This window comes from Lepus europaeus, chromosome 20 (assembly GCF_033115175.1).
Source record: "Lepus europaeus isolate LE1 chromosome 20, mLepTim1.pri, whole genome shotgun sequence".
Classification (NCBI taxonomy): domain Eukaryota; kingdom Metazoa; phylum Chordata; class Mammalia; order Lagomorpha; family Leporidae; genus Lepus; species Lepus europaeus.
Window position 1 is genome coordinate 15549358 of NC_084846.1, and position 22920 is coordinate 15572277.

Consider the following 22920-nt stretch of genomic DNA (forward strand, 5'->3'; position numbering starts at 1 on the left):
ACATCTTAGTTGATTTTAGTATATGGTGACAGGTAGAATCTAACTTGATTTATTCTTCATGTGTACATAGCTTTGCCAGCACCACTTATTGAAAAGAATATCCTTTCTCCAGTGTATCTTCTGGGTTCCTTTGTCAAAAGTCCGTTTTCTGTATGTGTGTGGATTAATTTCTGGATTTTCTTTTTTTATTTTAATGTTATATTAAGGTCTACAAACTTCATGTCATCTTCAAACATGGATATTTCCACTTCCTCCTTTCCGTTTCAAATGTCCTTCGTTGATTTCTCTTTCCAATTTTTCTCGCTAGTGCTTCCAGTCCTATATTGAGTAGATGGTTCAAAGTATGCATTCTTATCAGCTTCTATTTGTGATAGTAAAGGATTTAAACTTTTGCACTTTCACGACATATTTGCTGATAGTTTTTCTTGTCTAGTCTTTGTAATTTTGAGATGTGTTTCTTCAATACCAAACTTGTTTACAGATTTTATCATGCAGAGAGGTTGAATTTTATAAAATCTTTTTTTGCATCTATTAGATGATCATATAATTTTCATTCTCTATTCTAGTGATTTTTATTAAATCTAGGATTAGTGAATTTTGAGCCATATTTATATCCCTGGAATACATCCTACTTGATCTTCATGCATGGTATTTTAAGAAGTGTTGGATGCATTGCTGTCTGTATTCATCCAGAATATTGGCCTGTAGTTTTCAGTTGTCAATTTGTGCTGTGTTTTTGTTTGATTTTGGTCTCAGTAATATTGACTTCATTCAAATAATTTTGCAGTCTCATTTTTTTCAATCTGCTGGAATAGTTAGAAAAGTATTGTGTTGTATTATGAGAAATAATGGTAAAACTAATATTCAAACAGTCCTTTATACTTTTTGTGTCTGTGTGGTTGCAAACTATTGAAATCTTTACTCAGTATAGAGTTGATCTTCTGTATGTAAAGATAATTAAAAACGAATCTTAATGAAGCATGGGGGCTGGCACTGCGGCTCAATAGGCTAATCCTCCACCTTGCGGTGCCGGCACACCGGGTTCTAGTCCCAGTCGGGGCACTGGATTCTGTCCCGGTTGCCCCTCTTCCAGGCCAGCTCTCTGCTGTGGCCAGGGAGTGCAGTGGAGGATGGCCCAAGTGCTTGGGCCCTGCACCTGCATAGGAGACCAGGAGAAGTACCTGGCTCCTGGCTTTGGAATGGTGCGGTGCGCTGCCCGCAGCGTGCCTGCCATGGCAGCCATTGGAGGGTGAACCAACGGCAAAGGAAGACCTTCTCTCTGTCTCTCTTGCACTGTCCACTCTGCCTGTCAAAAAAAAAAAAAAGAATGGGATGGGAAAGGGAGTAGGAGATGGGATGGATTGTGGGTGGGAGGGTGGTTATGGGGGGAAGAACTGCTATGATCCAAGAGTTGTACTTTTGAAATTTATTCTTATTAAATAAAATTCTTCTATGAAAAAAGAAAACTATTGGCATTATTTGCTCTAAATTTTTTTGGAATTCAATTGTTCTGGACTTTTATTTTTTAGGATTTTTTCATTACTTCTTCAATCTTGTACTTACCATTCAGTTATGTAGATTTTCTATATTTTCTTGATATAATCTTGATAGATTGTATGTAATCAGAATCATACTCAATTTTTACAGTTTTCTAGTTTGCTTCCTTATCGTGGTGTGTAGTACTTCCTTATGATTCTCCCTGTTTCTGTGTTATCAGTTGTAATGGTTCCTTTTCATCTCTAATTCCTTTTGAGTTTTCTTTTTTCTGACTAAGGTTTGTCTGTTTTATCCATTCTAACAGAAGGTTTTTTTGAGTGGTGTCTAGGGCATGTGAAGATTTCTGAGAGTTTCATTGTGCCTTGTTAAATTTTTTCACATTTTATTCACTTTTTAGATTTTATTTAAGGCAGGCAAATTGCATTTATTTACATATGTACAGATTCAGGAACATAGTGATACTTCCAACCTTAACCTACCTCCTGCCTACACTCCACCCTTCTTCCTCCTCCCTCTCCTATTCCCACTCTTAATTTTTAAAAGATCTATTTTCAGTTGATTTTATACTCATATTATTAACCTCACACTAACTAGAGAGTGCAACAAATAGAAAGAAGAAAAAAGCAATGTTCCCTAACAGTAGACACATGACTTTTGTAATCATCAAATCTCAAAATGTGAATTTCACTTCTGTACATTCTGTATTAGGTACTCTATTAGTTACTGTATATCAGGGAAAACATGTGCCATTAGGCTTTTTTGGACTCGCTTATTTCGCTAAGTATAATGGCTTAGAGTCACATATTGATTTCTGGTGTATCACATTTTGACATATTTATATTTTTATTCATTTCAAATAATTCCTTTAAACTATATTTAATAAAGTTTTTGGTAGATTTAACTATTTTAAATATTTTTCTAATTCATATCATATGTACATTATAAAACTTTATTAATATAAGGGGAAACAGATTTTAAAATTCCATCGGTATAGTTCCAAGAAGACAACCACACTTTCCATACTCCCCTGCACTTCCTCAATGCCCCCTTCTGTCTCTTCATGTTTTTGCAGAAACATAATTTTAATCCACTTTATATTCACAAGCTTAAATTGACACTGATCATAATATTCAACAAGTAAAAGGTAGAAAGACCACAGTTCTACAAGATTGTGAACATGAGCTAAAAATGACAATCATTTCACCAGTTGACCATTTCTTTCCCATGCTTGTTTGTATTCTGTATTAACTGCCACGAGTCAGAGAAAATATAGGATGCTTGTCTTTTTGAGACAAACTTATTTCACTAAGGATAAAGGTTTGCAATTGCATCTATTTGTTGCAAACACACGATTTCATTCTCTACTATGGTCGAGACATATTCCATAGTGTATATATAACACATTTTCTCTATACAGCCGTCCATTGATTGACATCTGGTTGATTCCATGTTGTAGCTATTGTGATTTGAGCTGCATTAAACATGGGAGTATAAATAACTCTTTTCTATGCTGATTTCATGTTCTTTGGGTAAATTCCCAGGAGTGGAATCACTGGGTCAAATGGTAGATTTATTTTCAGATATCTGAGGAATCTCCATACCATCTTCCCTGGTGGTTGTACAAGGCTACATTCCAATCAATGGTGTATGTTTTGCCACACATCCTCACAAGCATTTGTTATTATTTTTTGAAGATTTATTTACTTGAAAGTCAGAGTTGCACAGAGAAAGAAGAAGAGGCAGAAAGAGAGAGAGAGAGAGAGAGAGAGAGAGAGAGAGGTGTCTTCCATCCACTGGGTCACTCCCCAAATGGCCACAATCACTGGAGCTGATCCAATCTAAAGCCAGGAGTCAGGAGCTTCTTCTAGGTTTCCCGCGTGGGTGCAGGAGCCCAAGCTCTTGGGCCATCTTCTACTAGTTTCCCAGGACATAGCAGAGAACTGGACAGGAATTGGAGCAGCTGGGACTTGAACCAGCCCCCACATGGATGTCAGCACTGAAGGCGGTGGCTTTACCCATTATACTGCAGCACCCTATTTTTTTTTAAATTTTTGAATGATAGCTATTTTAACTGACATGAGATGAAATATCATTGTGGTTTTTATCTGCACTTTCCTGTGGCTATCAATACTGAGCATTTTTCAGGTGTCTGTTTGTCACTTGAATTTCATCCTTCATGTCCTTTGCCCATTTCTTGACTTGATTGCTTTGTTGTTGATTTTCTTGAGCTCTTTATAGAATCTGAATATTAGTACTTTATCAGTTTCATAGATTCTAATATTTTTACCCATTCAGTCCATTGCCTCTTTGTTGAGTGTTTCTTTTGTAATGCAGAAGTTTCTTAGTTTGATGTGATCCTGTTTATCTATTTTTGTCTTAATTGCTTGTGCTTCTGGGGTATTTTCCAAGAACTCTTTGCCTAGGTCAATGTCTTGCAGTTGCCCTGATGTTTTTCTCTAGTGATTTGAAGGTATCGTAATATAGATTTAATTCATTGATCCATTTGGTGTTGATTTTTGTCTAAGGTAAAGGTCTTCTTTCATACTTCTGCAAATGTAGATCCCATTTTCCAAGCACCATTTGTTAAGAAATTGTTTTTCTCTGGGTATTAATGTCAGCTCATTTATCAAACATTAGTTGGTTGTACATTGTGTGGATCATTTCTGGGTTTTCTATTCCATTCCATTGGTCTACATGTTTATTTTTTGTGCCATTACCAAAGTGGTTTGATTATAACTGTCATATAGTATGTCTTGAAGTCTGGTATTGTGATGCCTCCTACTTTGTTTATTGTGTAATATTGTGTTAGATACCTGGAGTGTCTTGTGTTTGTATATGAATTTCAGCATATTTTTTAGACATAAGAAAAATGCCATGGGTGATTTGATTGGGATTGCACTTCATCAATAAATCTCTTCTGGTAGTATGGACATTTTGCTTATATTAATTTTCCACTCCAAAAACATAGAAGATTTTTCCTTTTTCGTGTGTCTTATTTCTTTAATGTTTTATAATTTTCATTGTTGAAATCTTTCACTACCTTGGTTAAATTTCCTCAAGGTTAATTAAATTTTTGTAGCTAATGTGAAAGGGAATGACCTTACAAGTTCGGACTCAGCCATGACATTGACTGGGTATACAAAGACTATTGATTTTTGTGTGCTTATTTTATATCCTGCAACTTCACTAAACTCTCTTATGAGTTGCAGTACTGTATTAGTGGAATTTTTGGGTTCCCCTGTCTATAGAATCATGGCATCTGCAAACAGATGATAATCTGAGTTCATCTTTTTGAATTTGTATCTCTTAGGTTACTTTTTCTTGCTTAATGACTCTGGCCAAGACTTCCATAACTATCTTGCCTAGAAATGGTGAAGGTGAGCTTCCTTTACTGGTTCTAGTTTTTATCGGAAATGTGTGCAACTTTCCCCATTCCATCTGTGTTCATCCAGAATATGATGCTGGCTGTGGGCTTGTTGTGTATTGCCTTGATTATGTTGAGGAATGTTCCTTCTACACCCAATTTGGTTAAGGTTTTTATCATGAAAGAATGTCATATTTTTTTTCAGTTGCTTTCTCTGCATTTATTGAGATAATCATATGGTTTTTATTTTTCAATTTGTTAATGTGATGTTTCACACTGATTTGTGTATGTTGAACCATCCCTGCAAGCCAGGAATACATCCCACTTAGTCCAGGTGAATGATCTGATGTATTATTGGATTTGATTACTTCATATTTTGTTGAGGATTTTGCATCTATATTCTTCAATGATGCTGATCTATTGTTTCCTTTGTTGTACCATTTTCTGGTCTGGGAATTAAGATGATACTGGCCTCTTAGAATCATCTTGGGAGAATTTCCTCCCTTTCAGTTTAGAATAATTAGTGAAGAATTGAAATTAGTTATTCTTAAAAGTCTTATATAATTCAGCAGTGAGGCCATCCAGTCCTGGGCTTTTCTTTGTCTGGATGGTATTTACTATTGAATCATCCCTGTCTTAGTTATTGTTCTGTTTATGTTTTTCTAAGTTTGATGATTCAATTTTTCTAGATTTTATCTGTCCACATCTTTCCATTTCTTCTGGATTTTCCAATTTGTTATCATGTAGCCATTTATAGTAATTTTTGGTGATTCTTATTATTTCTGTGGTATTTTTTTATTGATGTAAAGAGTATAGAGAGTCCTCCGAGTGGGCTCGGTGGCGCTTGCCCGTCTGCGCGGAGGGCTTGCGGGTCAACAGCGGCGGCCCTGCACAGGCCGCGGCGCCATGGGGGTGGTAGACGCTGTGCGGCGGGCGAGGAGAGGCGGCGGCGGTCGTCTGGTCCGCGGCGACCTTCAGCGGGGCCGGGGGTCGTCCCGGGCTGCACGGGGCCGCGGGGCTCGCCGCCCGGTGGGGTACAGGAGGCCTGCGCCGCCGCGAGGAGCCGCAGCCGGCCGCTGGGCCCCGCCGCCAGGCCGCTGGACGGTGACACTGCCGCGGGGGCTCGGCTGAGGAGGACGCGGTGGCAGCGAGGCCGCGGGAGGCCGCGGAGGATGGAGGAGCGGAAGGAGGAGGGCGAGGCCGAGGTCCAGGAGCACGGGCCAAAGCACGGGTTCTCCAAGTGTCAGCGGCAGTGCCTGGCCTAGGCCGAGCAGGACAAGCAGCTGTCCCCGAGCTGCAGGAGGAGGCGGCGGTCGCCGCGCAGCCGGAGCATGAGCAGCAGAAGCTGTGGCACCTCTTCCAGAACTCGGCCACCGCCGTGGCCCAGCTCTACAAAGACCGAGTGTGCCAGCAGCCAGGACTTTATCTCTGGGTCCCCTTCCAAAACGCAGCCGCCGCGGTGACCGATCTCTACAAAGAAAGCGTGGATACCCATCAGCGAAGTTTTGATATTGGAATTCAGATTGGCTATCAGCGACGCAATAAGGATGTGTTGGGTTGGGTTAAAAAACCTATTCGTAGAGAAGATTTGATCAGCTTCCTGTGTGGAAAGGTTCCTCCACCACGAAACTCCAGAGCTCCCCCAAGACTGACTGAGGTGTCCCCTAACCGAGCTACTTCAACAGAAACTAGCTCATCCCTAGAGACTGATTTGCAACCCTTCCGGGAAGCCATAGCTCTGCATGGTCTTAGTGGTGCAACGGCTAGTATAAGCGTGCGTTCGAGTACCCCAGGCTCTCCTACACATGTGAGCAGTGGATCGAATGCTAGTCAAGGGAGAAATGGACTCCATGATGTCGATTTGAACACTTTCATATCAGAAGAAATGGCACTCCACCTGGGCAATGGTGGAACTAGAAAGCGTACCTCAGCCCAGTGTGGTGACGTCATTACAGACTCAGCAACCCATAAACGCAACAGAATGATCTAAACTGTAAACATTTTCACGCCCACCATGCTGCTTGAAAGCCACTTGACCCTCAACATATTCTATTATTGCAAAGGAAACATGAGGCCATCTTCCCTTGTTCACTGTTTAAGACAAGTGAATTCTATAGTGGTTGCCATAAAAGGAAGTTGTAGGTATTTCCAGTAGATGCCTCTTGTAACCATGGCTTTCCTCAAACTGTAATCCTAGCAGAGGATATCAGATGTTGTGTAGTTGTTAGCAAGATCATCATAGGCAAACATACATCCTTTCCAAGGCTAAAAGTGACCTTAACTGTATTTATTCTCAAAGGAAAGGAAATTTCAGATGTTTATTTGGTTATAGAATGCTTTTTTTTTCCCTTTTGGTCCATTTCCTGCTCTGTTGAGTATTTTGCTTCAACAGTATTGCCAGCTACCTAAAATTATCTAAAAACATGATTTGGCTTCCTCGTCAAATCGATAGGCTTCCATTCTTGCAGCAACACTGTACCATGCACCTGATTCTGTGTAACAGTGTGCAACTTCTAATTAGTGGACTGTGCCCAGTTTTTCGTTTTCAAACAGTCTCAATTCTGGTGATTGTGTGATGTAAAGAGGTGCTATGATGGTTATACAGCTAATACTTAATACACAGAACTTTATTGGATTCACTTTGTGTGTGTTAGTGCTCTAAAGGTAGCAATATTACTGAACTTCCCCCAGATTCACCCTGTAGGCTTAAAATACTCAGTTTTATGACAAGTACTACTTCCTATACAGGGTATTTTCCTTATGGTAGATGTAAACAAGTAGACTGCATTCAAGGTGACCTTGAGAGAGCTCATGAGCTTGGAGAGTGGGCTCTCTTTTTTGGTGCAGTGTTAGAGGGAGATGGATTGGGGGGAGGGAGGATTCTAGTCTTTCATACCCTGTTTGCCATTTTTCATGGACGCCCTATTGAGTGCAGTTTCCATTATCACAGATGGAAGATGCTCAAGGTCTGTCTTATCTCCTAATGTGATTGCAACTTAAAGAGCAAAACCCAACTCGCCCCACCTTCCAACACTTCTCCTAAGAAGTGCAGTTTGGAATCATTCTGGAAAAGATCAAATCGCATGGAGGTTGTCTAGATGTTAGGTAAACCTAAATAGAAGTTCTGAATAGACTCCTCTTTTGAGTAAATATAAGACCTCTTGTAGCTACAATGTTTTAGAGCATGTTTCATCTTCATTTTTAATACCTTGAACTGAATGATAGTGTTTTTAGATGAAGAACTGATGTCAGCCTGCCAGGTACTGTAATTTACTCTATCATATTATATTATATATCAAGTAGGACAGTGAAAAATGTTTCCTTGCAAACTTGTAGTCCAGGATCAGTTACTTGCTATTTTTATCCTTAAATGACCATTGCAAATCAGTGTAAGGGTTTTTCTGGTAATACTCACAGCACTTTGTTAAAGTTTGCAATTTCTTCAGCTATTTAATAATACCTTTCTGTGAAGAAACTTTGCTAAGTTAACCATAATATTCATTGACTGGGTGAGATGTTAATGGAATATTAGATATGTGTGAACTGAAGTTCTGTAACCATTATAGATAGAGCCCTTATTTTAAAAAGTGAATTCCAGCCGGCGCCATGGCTCAATAGGCTAATCCTCCGCCTCGCGGCGCCGGCACACCAGGTTCTAGTCCCGGTTGGGGCACCGATCCTGTCCCGGTTGCCCCTCTTCCAGGCCAGCTCTCTGCTGTGGCCAGGGAGTGCAGTGGAGGATGGCCCAAGTGCTTGGGCCCTGCACCCCATGGGAGACCAGGAGAAGCACCTGGCTCCTGCCATCGGATCAGCGCGGTGCGCCGGCCGCAGCGTGCCAACCGCGGCGGCCATTGGAGGGTGAACAAACGGCAAAAGGAAGACCTTTCTCTCTGTCTCTCTCTCTCACTGTCCACTCTGCCTGTCAAAAATTTAAAAAAAAAAGTGAATTCCATACTGAAACTAGGAATGAAAGTGAGGTATTTCTAAATTTTTGCAATGTGGACAATTAAAGCAATCCTTCATTTGACCTGAGACGGACACGCCTGTGCAGTACTCTGAAGGCTCCCTTTGGAATACACCAAGAAATGCGCTGGCATGTCTCTGTTCATCTGTCCTTGCGATTCCGATTCTGGAACTGGGGTTTGCTGCTGTGACGCTTTGCTCAGAAGCAGCCAGAACTCTTGCTCCTACAAGATTTTGAGATTGAGGAATACACACTTAATCTCCCCATTATGCCTTCGTTCTAGTTCCTCTTTCCAAGTTGAGTTACTAATTTTTTGGTTGTTTTGTTTAAGTCGGTGCCCTGAAGCTTAATCTCAGTACCCTTTACTCTCAATTGTCAAATTTTGATAAAACATGTGCAATTTTCTTTGGTAAGAGAAAGCAGGTCTTAATGTCTGCCAGAATACAATTTATATGCCTTATTGGCCACATTAAAGTTTTTAAAAACTTAAAAAAATAAAGAGAATAGATTTCATGTATTTCATAGATACAGTTCTAAGAATATAATCATACTTGCCTCCCTTCCTCCTTCCCTCTTTTAATTCCATTCCTTCCTTCGTTTTTTTTAAAAATTTTGATCTTGAAACTGCAAAGACCCCTTCCAAAGTCTTCCACATACTGAATATATTTCATTAATTTATTTTTGTTTATTATAACTCTAATAAATGATGTTTTCTTTTTTAAAAAGATTTATGCATTTATTTGAATGTCAGAGTTACACAGAGGGAGGAGAGGCAGAGAGAATGGTCTTCCATCCAATGGTTCACTCCCCAGTTGGCTGCAACGGCCAGCGATGTGCCCATCCGAAGCCAGGAGCCAGGAGCTTTTCCAGGCCTCCCACATGGGTCAGGGGCCCAAAGAGTTGGGCCATCTCTACTGCTTTCCCAGGCCATAGCAGAGAGCTGGATCAGAAGTGGAATAGCCAGGTCTCAAATCGGTGCCCATATGGAATGCTGGCACTTCAGGCAGGATATTAACCTGCGGTGCCATTGCACCAGCCCCATCCTTTAATTTTTGCAAAACATCCACAGGAATATAAACGATTGCTAAAAACAATAATTAAATCATAATTCATCTGTTTAATCCTTAAACATTTTTTGTATTCTATAGTATCCATCACATATCAGAGAAAACATATGAAATTCATCTTTTTTGGGAACAAGTCCTCTTATGAACTAAAACCTTTTTAATTCATATGTTTAAGAAAAGGAAACATTTGCATACATAATAGAATAAAATTCTCAGTCCATATATAAGAACATTGTGTGATACAAGAAAAAAACAATTTTTCCCAAAATATGAAATTATCATTCGACAATTGTTTAAAAATGTCTTAAAAATTTAACATGAAGTGAATTTATACATTATTATTCCCAGCATTGAAACATAGAATAAATGCAAGACAACTAAATTAATATATATATAGTACAAAATTTATTAAGACTGTTCATAAAATTGAAATTATAGATGCAATGTAAACAGTTAGAAAATATCCATGGTGCTGTGTGCTGTGGCATAAAAGACTAAGCCTCCACCTGCAGTGCTGGCATCCCATATGGGTGCTGGTTCTTGTCCCAGCTGCTTTCCTTTCAATCTAGCACTCTGATTATGTCTTAGGAAAACAGTGGAAGATGGTCCCAGTGCTTGGACCCCTGCACCTGTGTGGGAGACTTGGAAGAAGCTCCTGGCTCCTGGCTTTAGACTGGCTGAGCTCCAGCTGCTGTGGCCATTTGGGGAGGGAACCAGAGGATGGAAGACTTTTCTCTCTGTCTTACCCTCTCTCTATCTGTAACTCTACCTCTCAAATAAATCTTTTTAAAAATAAAAGTGAAAGATAAAAAAAAAAACAGTGATACCTTCCAAGGTATCACTACCTTTCAAGGATAGAAGACCAAAAGTCTGCATAGTAGGAACATAGGACATCTGTGTTTTAGACTCATAACATATGATAGCTCTTCTTAAATTCCAAGAACTTACACTTTTCATATAGTTATTGAGAAAAATGCAGAAACCATCAGGTGTGAAGTGTGAAATGATAAAGAAAATTCAGTATAGAGAAAACAGACAAATGAAAATGTACTGCAAGTCATAATTTCTCCAACAATACATTTGAAGTCCTGAATCAAATATTGATTTTCAAGAAAAATATAATTCTGATAAGCTGCTTTTATAGTACTTGATATATTTTCATAAAATTTACAGAAAGGAAGCATGAATAAATTACTCGGATGAATATGGTTAGAAGAGATAATGCTCCCAAATGTTTAAATAACTGGCATGTCAGGTGTTCTTTAAATGATTCAAGAACTCACAGAAATTTCTTCCTCCTAGGGAGGGTGGGGTGGAAGGTATCACTGTGTTCCTAAATCTGTATATATGAAACACACAAAACTTGCATGACTTAAATAAAAAAAAACTAACAGGAAACAAAGAATGCTTGCATTTGTCTTCTGTCTCCAAGTAGAAATGAGATCCCATATTGGGATAAATCAGAACTCTCCTGAAAGAAGAGTGTGTGCACTGACAGTTTGTTTCACAGGAGTCAAAGGGCCATTTCAAGCTCTTCCAGAGACCCAGTAACATAAACCGCACCAGCTCCAGGAGCCAAGGCTGGAAATCGCTGAATGGCCACCTGACTATGATCACTGGTGCTTTAGGGCTTAGTTGAGAATTTGCCTTCACTACATTATCTGACCCTTCTCTGCAATGCTGCCCCTCTCTTTAGGTGGTTGTGGAAGAACTACCAATATGTGCTGGCCTTTCACTTTGCCATCCAGGAGGTCAATAAGGACACCCACTTACTCCCCAATCTGTCGCTGGGTTTCCAGTTCTACAATGCGATTCCTAGTGACCAGTTCACCTTGTGGAACACCCTGTATTGGCTTTCAGGAAAGAATGAAATGATCCCTAACTACACCTGGCAGACACAGGAAAAATTAGTTGCAGTTATTGCAGGGACCACATCAGCATTTTCTGCTGAAATTGGAACACTTTTGGAACTCTATGGAACCCCACAGGTAAATGTGTTTTTAATTCTGGAGAGAAATATTTGCATCTCCCCCTCCACCATTCTCTCCCTCTGGTGAAAGTGCAATGTGGAAGCCAGATATACATAAATCATCATTGGAAAGAAATGTCCAAGAATATCCAGAGTTATGAGATTATTAACAGAGGGAAGTAAAAGTAAGGAAAGCAGTAGTGGATATGGACAAGTGGATATTAGACAATAATCCACCTAGATTATTGTCTAATGCCAAATTGTCCAGCCCCCACCTGCTGGAAATATTGATTCCAGAGTGCTGGTGGCTCTGTACCTCAAAAGAAATATCCACATCACAGAGTAGTGTCCTATCCTTGGACAGGACCATCTCAGGTTTCAGCCAAGTGCAAAAGACTCGTAGATGTGGGGACAAAAAGACGTGGCCATCTAATTTCCCTTAAGGACAACACTGAGGGCCCTGCCTCCACACAGATTGCTAAGTAGTATTTGAGGCTCCGTTACAGTTGTACTGGTGTTCATGCTAACCTATTAGACCCCCTCTGACCTACCCTGCTATACTTACATCCACCCACACAGAGTTTTTCACAGGGTCACAGCGAGCTTCCCACTCCCAACTCCTCATATCACAGATTTTTTAAAAATTTGAGATGCAGAGAAAGAGAGGCAGACAGTCAGAGATCTTCCAATAGCTGATTTACTCACCAAATATCCACCGTGGTGCTGGGCCTGGCTGGCCATGGCAGAACCTGGAATCCAGGGAATCAATCCAAGTTTCCCATACGGGTGTAAGGATCCCAATTAATCAAGCCACCACTACTGCCTCCCAAGGTTTGTATTACTGCCAAACACAGAACACAGCAACAAAAGAGAATTCAGGGCTGGAAAACTATTTTACCAAAAATCAGAGAGCAATTAAGTTCTTCATGACAATTTATGAAATGATGGAAAACTAAGTTAACTCTGATGTATTAACAGATCAACACACTGAAGATTTATTCTATACACACTTTGCATCCCACGCTAGCTGCCGAAAGAGTGGGCTCTGTTCCATACAAGTTCAGGATGACGAAAATTCCACTATCTTGGTGATACTGCCTCCAACGTTCATGTCTTATTCAGTTCCCACTGCATGACATGAAGAATACACAGGAATCTTACACATTTCTTATGTTACGAATCGGTAATCCATTTATTCTAAAAGCAGTTGACATTGGAAACATGGTCTTTCTGTGTGTAAAATTCTAAAGCTCAGTTATCTCTACAGCAATCTGTCTCTACGCCCCATAGGATTCCTCCCACAGGCCTCTCTTTAATGGAATATCTTACACCCTCTGCAGCAGAAATAACTTCACATGCCACTGAAATGATAGTTACGGTATTTTGTTTTTGCTTTCAGCTATCATATGGCCCTTTTGATCCCATGCTGAATGACAAAGACCAGTTTCCATCCCTGTATCAGATGGCTACAAGTGATGGTTTTCTAGCCCATGGAATGATCTCCTTGTTGCTGCATTTTGGCTGGACTTGGATAGCACTCTTTGTATCAGATGACATGAAAGGAGAGTGGTTCCTTCACGATATCAAGGCAGAGATGGTCAAGAAAGGTCTCTGTGTGGCCTTTGAAGTGAAGCTCCCTGCCACTAAGAGAATGTTTGCATCAACCGATATCACTTTCATGACTAGGCTCAGCGTTTCATCTGCAAATGTGCATGTACTATATGGTGATGTAAGGAGCCTCATCCATGTGGACATTGTAGGACAATTCTTTTTAACCACAGGGAAGGTGTGGGTCATGGCAGCAAAGTGGGATATTGTTGTGTATGAGACATACCACATGCTGCACTCTTTGCATGGAGGCTTCTCATTTTCTCCCTACAGAGGGGAAATCCCTGGTCTCAAACATTTCCTAAAGACAGTGAACCCTTCCAGATACCCAGAAGACTTTTACTTCAGTAAATTGTGGCTTCACATTTTCAACTGCTTACCTGATGGCTCTTTTTGTGGAAAAATTGGGTTGTGCCCACCAAATGCTTCCTTTGAATTTTTCCCTGGAGACATTGATATGATGACCATATCTGACTCCAGTTATTTTATCTACAATGCTGTGTATGCTGTGGCCCATGTGCTACATAAGATGCTTCTGGAGAAAGTAGACAGACTGTCTTCAGGAGAATCATCCCAGCCTATGCTTCTTCCCTGGCAGGTAAACATACTCCAAGCAGACAGCATGCATTCAGCACCGATGTCATCCAGCAGTGTCTTGTTGAGGGGCATCATCCTGATTGTTTTTTTAGGTCGAGATCATTAGACACAGTAGAGTAAAATATGTCTTGTAATAACTGTAATTATTATTTGTATCTGAAGAATTCTAACACAGAGGATTATGAATTCAAATTCTGTAACTAGAAATGTTATCAGAATATTTGCAGAATGGGATGATATGCTATAAAATACTCTAATCTCACTTGTGACAAAGTATAGGAAGAAAAAATTTGGTCAAAATGGTTCTTTTCTTTAGAATGTGTGCAAAACCTAAAAATTTTCCTTGTGGATTGTATTTCACAGCAACTAGCAAGTATATATTCTTATATATCATTTATAATATCATATATCATATATTCATACACACATATGCACATACATAGAGTGGTAATGACACATTCCTTCTTTGAGAAAATTTTTGGGGAAAAATACAAATAGGTTCTAGATAATATCCTAAATAGACATTGGGGAATCAAGTGATGATGATTCTTAGAAAACCTGCAACATCTAGGGATCAAGGACTGTGGTCCCATTGTTAAACACTGAGAATTAAAACTAAACACAAGGTGTGCTCCTGGATTACAGATCGATTTGATATCCATATATAGAGTCATTCCCATTATCCATATATGAAGTCCATTTAGGAATTCCTGCTTGCATGCAGAAGGGAAAAAGAAATTCATCAAATTTGTTGAATAAGTCAGATGAATTTAATGTCTACAAAAGAAAGATAAAAATATGTAAAAGTGAACATCATAAAATTTACTTCTCCATCTAATTTCTATGTGTACTTATAATAATAATAATCTTTGGGCTGGCACCACGGCTCAATTGGCTAATCCTCCACCTGCAGCGCCGGCACACCGGGTTCTAGTCCTGGTCGGGGCTCCAGATTCTGTCCCGGTTGCCCCTCTTCCAGGCCAGCTCTCTGCTATGGCCCAGGAGTGCAGTGGAGGATGGCCCAGGTCCTTGGGCCCTGCACCCGCATGGGAGACCAGGAGGGACATCTGGCTCCTGAGTTCGGATCAGCGTGGTGCGCTGGCCGCAGCGCGCCAGCCATGGCAGCCATTGGGGGGTAACCAACGGCAAAAAGGAAGACCTTTCTCTCTGTCTTTCTCTCTCACTGTGCACTCTGCCTCTCAAAAAATAAAAAATAAAAATAAAAAGAATAAAAAATAATAATATTTGAGGGTGCCTTGGTGCAGTAGATTAATCCTTTGCCTGCAGTGCCAGCATCCCATATGGGCACCAGTTCTAGTCCTGGCTGCTCCTTTTGCAATCTAGCTCTCTGCTATGACCTGGGAAAGCAATAGAAGATGGCCCAGGTGCTTGGGCCCCTGCACCCATGTGGGAGACTGGGAAGAAGCTCCAAGCTCCTGGCTGCTGGCTTTGGATCAGCACAGCTCCAGCCATTGCAACCACTTGAGGAGTGAAACTTTCTCTGTCTCTTCCTCTCACTGTCTGTAACTCTACCTCTCAAATAAATAAACAAAATCTTTAATGTAATAATATTTAATACATCATCTGTGCTTTACTTGTAATGAAACTTAGAAAAGTAAGTGAATTTGCTAAGATTCTTTCAAAGATAAAAGTATAGATTTTTTTTAATTCTACTCTAGTTTCATGAGATAGCATAATAGTTGTTTAAAGAATAGGGCATTAACTGTATCTCACAAAAAGTGTCATGAGACTCTGAATATCATGGGATAGCACCTTATTGATATTCTCACTACTATGAAGAGATTTGAAGTTTTGGTTTTGGTTATAGAATGTTCTCTGTAACATCAAAAGGTAACCACATTCTCTATTAAAAAAAAGTCTGGGATAGGGAAAGAAAGAAAACCTCTGTTAATATTATTTTCAAGCTGCCTAGAGGCATAAAAACTCTATCTATCTATCTATCTATCTATCTATCCATCTCTTTCTATATACACACACATAAGGTAATACAATTTTATAAGTTTGGGCTAACCTGAAATACCAGGGAACTCCACATTTTGGAAAATGTTTATTACTAAAAACTATGTATAGATTTCTTATTAATCTAACCATAATAAACTAATATATAATTCAGTTATGTTAAACTTTGAAAAGTATACACATAGGGGCCATTGCCATGGAGTAGTGGATAAAGCCACCACTTGTGATGCTGGCATCCCATATGGGAACTGGTTTGTTCCCAACTGCTGCAGTTTCAATCCAGATCCCTGCTAATGGTCTGGGAAAAGCAGTGAAAGATGGCTTTAGGGCTTGGGACCTTGCCCCCACATCAAAGACGTTGTTCTGTCTTCTGGCTGCTGTCTAGATCAGGCCTGGCTGTTGTGGCCATCTGGAGTGTGAACCAGAGGGTGAAAGATCTCCCTCTCTCTGTCTCTCCCTCTCTGTAGCTCTGGCTTTATATATATATATATATATATATATATATATATATATATATACATATATATATATATATATATATAGTGCACATATATGCACATATCTGTATTACCACTACAATAATGAAGGTATTTAAAATATAAATCCATTTTATGCTCATGCAGAATACTAGGGTTAACTTCTACAAAACCTCAACCAAACTTCCAAAGTCATGGTTGCACAAGAACCCATGGCTTAGTCACTGTGGGACACATTGCCCAATTTTTCTATTGGAATAAATACTCCCTATTGAGTTTTGTGAGGCAAAGGCTTTTTCTTTATTGAACCTATGTGATGGTGACTACACAAACAAAACTAAGCCTTTGCAAAAAAAAAAAAACATGAAAACAGGCAGGAAGCAAAATGGTTGTTTAGTACATACTCACTCTCTACTTCTCATTTGAATTCCTTCCATCTTTCCAATTCTGGATATCTTCCAGCTTCATCCACTTTTAAGGAAAATCCAGTTCACTAACAATGCTGGGGATGACATATCCTTCCATGAAACAAGAGACCATATGGCACATTATGATATCCAGAATATTGGGAATTTTCCTGTTGGTCTTCAGTTGTCGATTAAAATTGGAGAGTTTTCCTCCAAGAGTCCCCATGACCAAGTCTTGGTCATCAGCGAAGAGATGATAGAATGGCCTATTGCATTCACAGAGGTAAGGTTTCCTGTCCTTGTTGGACACATGCTAGGGGATCTGAGTAAATTCCTGAGACAACATTAAGGGTGAAAACTTCAATGGTTCAATTCTCATTTTTCATCTTGGCTTAAAAATTTACGGTATAACTTACACATATTCTGAGCTGATGTGTATAGGAAGTGAAATTTTCTATAACATACTGGTTTTCAATTTGGGCATATTCACATAATAGTTGGAGTTAGAAACGTGCCAGGGGATTCTAATATAATCCCATCAATATGGCATGTACCAATGCCATTTCACTAGTCCAAGTGATCAATTTCAGTTCACAATTGATCACTCTGATAGGTCTAAGAGTCAAAGGGATCACAAAAACAAGATTAGTGTCTGCTAATACGAACTGATGGAATCATAAAGGGAAAAATGATCCAACATGGGAGCGGGATACACAGCAGACTCATAGAATGGCAGATGTCCTAAATAGCACTCTGCCTCAGAATCAGCCCTTAAGGCATTCGGATCTGGCTAAAAAGCCCATGAGAGTATTGTAGGCATGGAAAGCCAAGACACTCTGGCAAAAAAAAAAAAAAAAAACACAAACAAAACAAAACCTAAATGAAAGATCTCTGCGAGTTAGATCCCAGTGGAAAGAACGGGGCCATCAAAGAAGGAGGTACTTTTCTCTGAAGGGAGGAGAGAACTTCTGCTTTGACTATGACCCTATTGGAATAAGATCGAAGTCGGCGAACCCTAAAGGTTCCATAGCCTTGGCAACTCATGACTAGAGCCTAGGGAGATTACTGACGCCATAAACAAGAGTGTCAAATTGTTATATCAACAACAGGAGTCACTGTGTACTTATGTCTCATGTGGGATCTGTCCTTAATGTGTTGTCCAATGTGAAGTGAAGCTATAACTAGTACTAAAACAATATTTTACACTTTGTGTTTCTGTGTGGGTGCAAACTGATGAAATCTTTACTTAGCATATACTGAATTGATCTTCTGTATATAAAGATAATTCAAAATGAAAAAAAAAACCTGGTGTTAAATTGGAAATTGCATACAAAAGTAATCAATTTTTAAACTTTTATTTAATGAACATAAATTTCCAATGTACAGCTTATGGATTACAATAAAATATCATGTAGGATCTCTGTCATTAATGTGCTATACACTGTTATTTAATGCTATAACTAGTACTCCAACAGTATTTTTTCACTTTGTGTTGCTATTTGGGGGCAAACTGTTGAAATCTTTACTTAATATATACTAAACTGATCTGTATATAAAGGGAATTGAAAATGAATCTTGATGTGAATGGAAGGGGAGAGGGAGCGGGAGAGGTGAGGGTTGCGGGTGGGAGGGAAGTTATAGGGGGGGAAGCCATTGTAATCCATAAGCTGTACTTTGGAAATTTTATTCATTAAATAAAAGTTAAAAAAAAAGAAATAGAATAAACAAAGTGATAAATAGAAATAGATATCCATGTAGAGACCTATAGATACTAAATATGCTCTGCTTATATTCTGAATTCCTTAATCATATAGGGTTCATTATGTTTTGATGCACTATGAATTCAAGTGAATGATAGATTGATATTGTTTACCTCTTTGTAGATACTATTCAAGTTTTCAGCTGTCATTGTGCATGCCATTCATTCTTCAGTCCCTGTTGTACATCCATCTCATGCTTTGCATCTCAAATAAGTTGTCAGTCTCTGGAGTCTATGCACTTCTCCGTACATACATCTCAAAGCTTTGAACATAATTTCCATCATCTTTCCACCCTGGACTATTCCAGGCAATATTTTGTGTGATTTATGAAATGTCATGATTTGCGTCTCTAATAAGTTGTCAGTCTCTGGAGTCAATGCTCTCATGAAGCTGAGAAACCCAATTAGAGATGAAATGTGATCCACAGTTTACTATGTATTCTCATCATTTTTTGGCAATTATTGTAGAATTAATCAGAAGTGTGCCTAGTTGTCATGTTTTTGGTTCTTTTATCTGCTGTATAAAATCTTCTATTCAAACATACGTGAGAACACGATGAAAATACACTCAGACTTCTTGGTTTTCCTATTCGTTTACCATGTAGAAACCTGTATTAGAAAGATTTTGATTGAAATATTTCAATAAAATGGGCAAATACTCATAATATAAATGGTGATATATAAAACTGATATACTTTCATACTATTTGAAAAAAGTTGATAAAGCAGGAAACATGATCATGTAAACTCTGTTACATGTCGAAGTATTATCAGTACAATATGTATTGTGAGTAGACATAGTAGTGGTCTGACATTATGTGAAATTGACGGTCAATTTTTCTTTCGTGAGGGAGGAAACATTGACATTCTGTGCAAGTAACTGATGGCATGCAAAATCATGACCAATACTTCCTCTTTTCACCTCAGACACCCCAATCTGTGTGTAGCCAGAGCTGTGGCCCAGGATTCATGAAAATACCACAGGAAGGAAAACCTGTCTGCTGCTATACTTGTACTTTTTGTCCAGAGAGATACATTTCCAATCAGACAGGTAAAATATATATATATATATATATATATATATATATATATATAACTTCCCCATGAAAACTGCACCGACTTAACTATCAACAAAAAGGAAACCAATGATACTTGCAATGGGATAAATCATTGTTCTCAAAGCATGCTTTCAGCATCCCAGAGTTATTTTATTTTATCCAGAGTTATTTTTTATTTTTAACATTTTTAATTAAGTAAGGTAAACAAATTTCATGTATTTCATATATACAGACCCAGGAACATAGTGATAGTTCCCACCCTACCCTCCCTCCTTCCTTCCTTTCTCATTCTTTCTTTCAGTTTTTCCAATGACACACTCACTCTCAGTCCATTTTATCATCACATGAACAACCCTCCACTAAGTAAAGAATTCAATGAAATGCAAGGAAAAAAACAAACCACTGTCCATTTTATGAACAAGAACTCCACCCCATTACATGCAAGTTTTTTCTGACAGTGCTCATCTGATTTGCCTCAACTTTGGCATTGATGCTAGCTGACAAATCCCTTTACTATCCCGTGGGGAAGCAGCCCCAACCTTAGATCTTCTGTTGGACCATACTACGGTTGAACCATTAATGTGAGATGTGTATTCACCACGATTATATATGTGTGCCTAGAAGGCATGATATCGATACTTTTTAATGCACAAGTGATAAACAGAGCTAGAGCACTCAAAGTGTTAGGAAATCTTTTCTTTCTTTCTGCACCATGTACTTATTATTATGCATGCTATCAGATTAACATAATTAATACCATAGCATTGTCCTTTTGATGGAAATAATTAGTAATGGAAAGCAATAAGATGAAATATGAAAAAACAACATCCTACGAAAGGACAATTTGAAACCCCTAAGCTACTTTTAAGGTTTTCCATAAGATAAGCATTTAAGAAATTACCTATCAAAATCTAATTATTGAAAAATGTAGAAATGTACTAGGTCTAATGAAAAATATTTCCATTGTTCAAAATATAGGGAATGGATCTTATAATATTTTGTGTTATTCAGAAAAGAATGTTCAGTTCCTATTATCTTAGCATAGAAACGATTTGGCCTATCCTTTCAGAGAGGAAAGAGGGGTTTTTCAGGTATGAAGATAACCACAAGGTCCTGACGTCCAGTATTATCATGTGAGTATCACCTATAAAAACTGAACATGACCATTATGGCAAAAGTAGGTAAACTAACAATCACATCCATATTTAATGATATGTACCTGAAAGAGAGGCATACCATTAACTGAGCTGTTTTCTGTGACGTCTTTCATGCTGTAGCAGCAGAAGGGGATGTTTCCAGAGAAGCAACGTGGTCAGCAGACCTCATTGTTCCATATCTATCACCTTCTGCAAAGGAATACCAAGTTGTGTTTTCATGGGAAGATGAGTGGGGAATTGAAAAATCACAACTTTTCCTTTAATAAATTGATAAAATACCATTTATTCCAAAGATTATTACCTAAAACTAATAGAACTGCCTTCAAATTCCAATCCAAATGTTTTCTACTCAATCATAGTATCTCACCATTTCTATGGAAAAGTGACTAGAGGACTCACAGAGAAGCAAAAATATGAAATTAAAAAAGACTTGTTCTACCACATATCACTAGTATACAAAGAGGAAATGCTAGAAATTAGAGCAATGATTGGTATAGGGATATCATGTAAGGTTTAGCTCATTTACTTCTCCAATTATTCTAAATCAAGACAATACTAGTCTTCTCATAAGAAAGGGAACTATAGAGGATAAAATAGGGAGAATCCATGTTCTTGGAGACAAAACTGAACCATAAAGAGGAGTCAACCTAGCACCCCAACTGCTGAAGATTCTCACTAGTGATTATGTTGTTTGCATCTGAAGATGATCATTCTCCGTGGGTAAGGAATGAATGAACATGGTATTACATAAGAAGCAGTCTGTACTGACAATGGCATTGCCAAGTTGTTTTCCTCAACAGAGAAAAAAGGAAGAATTTGTGTAATGGACACCTTGAATCTTTTCCACAGATGCAGACCGGTGTGTCCAGTGTGCAGAGCGTGAGTACCCAAACAGTGAGAGAAATCGCTGCCTCTCCAAGCTGGTGACCTTCTTAGCCTTCGAGGATTCCCTGGGGATGGCTCTGACCTGCATGGCTCTGTGCTGCTCTGTCAGCACAGCTGCAGTGTTGGGTGTCTTTGTGAAGCATCGACACACTCCGATAGTCAAGGCCAATAATCGGTCTCTCAGCTACATCTTGCTCATCTCCCTCCTCCTGTGCTTTCTCTGTTCCTTACTCTTCATTGGCCGTCCCCAAACAGCCACTTGTGTCCTCCAGCAAATAATGTTTGGCCTTGTGTTCACAGTGGCTGTTTCCACGGTGCTGGCCAAGACCATCACCGTGATTCTGGCCTTCAAGGTTACGAAACCTGGAAGAACCATGAGGCAATTGCTGATATCAAGAGTTTCTAACTCTGTCATTCCCATCTGCTCCCTGATCCAGCTGATTTTTTGTGGTATTTGGTTGGGAACCTCTCCTCCCTTTCTTGATAGAGATGCTCACGCTGAGCATGGCCACATCATCATTGTGTGCAACAAGGGCTCAGTCACTGCCTTCTATTGTGTCCTGGGATACCTGGGCTTCTTGGCCCTGGCGAGCTTCACTGTGGCTTTCCTAGCCAGGAATCTGCCTGACACATTCAACGAAGCAAAGTTCCTGACGTTCAGCATGGTGGTGTTCTGCAGTGTCTGGGTCACCTTCCTCCCTGTCTATCACAGCACCAAGGGGAAGATCATGGTAGCAGTGGAGGTCTTCTCCATCTTGGCCTCCAGTGCAGGGCTCCTGGGTTGCATCTTTGCTCCCAAGTGCTATATCATTCTCATAAGACCTGAGAGGAATTCTTTGAAAGAGTTTAACAACAGGAAATGCTCTAAGGGATGGTGAAGTTTTCTCATGAGTAACTGTCACATTTTCAGAGTTTGTAGCCACAACCTCGGATTGAAGTATCATTCATTCCATATTATAAAGGAACTAAAGTTAATTTATCATTTAGACTAGATTTCTATCTGTGTCTGTGTTTCTCTATTAATCTCTCTCTACCTAGCCCATCACTCTTTCTCAAAGTAAGGAATGGAAGTTCTAAATTAAATAAAATAGAGGGGCCGGCACTGTGGCACAGTAGATTAAAGCTGCAGCGTG

General features: G+C 39.3%; 2 protein-coding genes across 2 annotated transcripts; both read left to right on the top strand.

Moving 5' to 3' along the window:
• The first annotated feature begins 6033 nt into the window (after positions 1 to 6033).
• LOC133749607 (HUWE1-associated protein modifying stress responses 1-like) lies at positions 6034 to 7154 on the top strand. Its single transcript, XM_062178855.1, is given in 2 exon segments — positions 6034 to 6145; positions 6148 to 7154. Coding segments are annotated over 2 exon segments (816 nt in total). The 3' UTR covers positions 6852 to 7154.
• Positions 7155 to 17062: 9908 nt separating this feature from the next.
• On the top strand, positions 17063 to 22665 carry LOC133749347 (vomeronasal type-2 receptor 116-like). Its single transcript, XM_062178525.1, has 3 exons — positions 17063 to 17212; positions 19615 to 19738; positions 21752 to 22665. Exons 1-3 carry the CDS (start codon positions 17063 to 17065, stop codon positions 22663 to 22665), a joined length of 1188 nt encoding a protein of 395 aa, XP_062034509.1.
• The last annotated feature ends 255 nt before the right edge of the window (positions 22666 to 22920 follow it).

What these genes read in the sequence shown, in the direction of transcription:
- LOC133749347 (XM_062178525.1), top strand. Translation starts at nt 17,063, where the DNA reads ATGGCACATTATGATATCCAGAATATTGGGAATTTTCCTGTTGGTCTT. An exon ending in GGCCTATTGCATTCACAGAG is followed by an intron (nt 17,213 to 19,614) that starts GTAAGGTTTCCT and finishes TTTTCACCTCAG; the next exon opens with ACACCCCAATCTGTGTGTAG. An exon ending in ATACATTTCCAATCAGACAG is followed by an intron (nt 19,739 to 21,751) that starts GTAAAATATATA and finishes TCTTTTCCACAG; the next exon opens with ATGCAGACCGGTGTGTCCAG.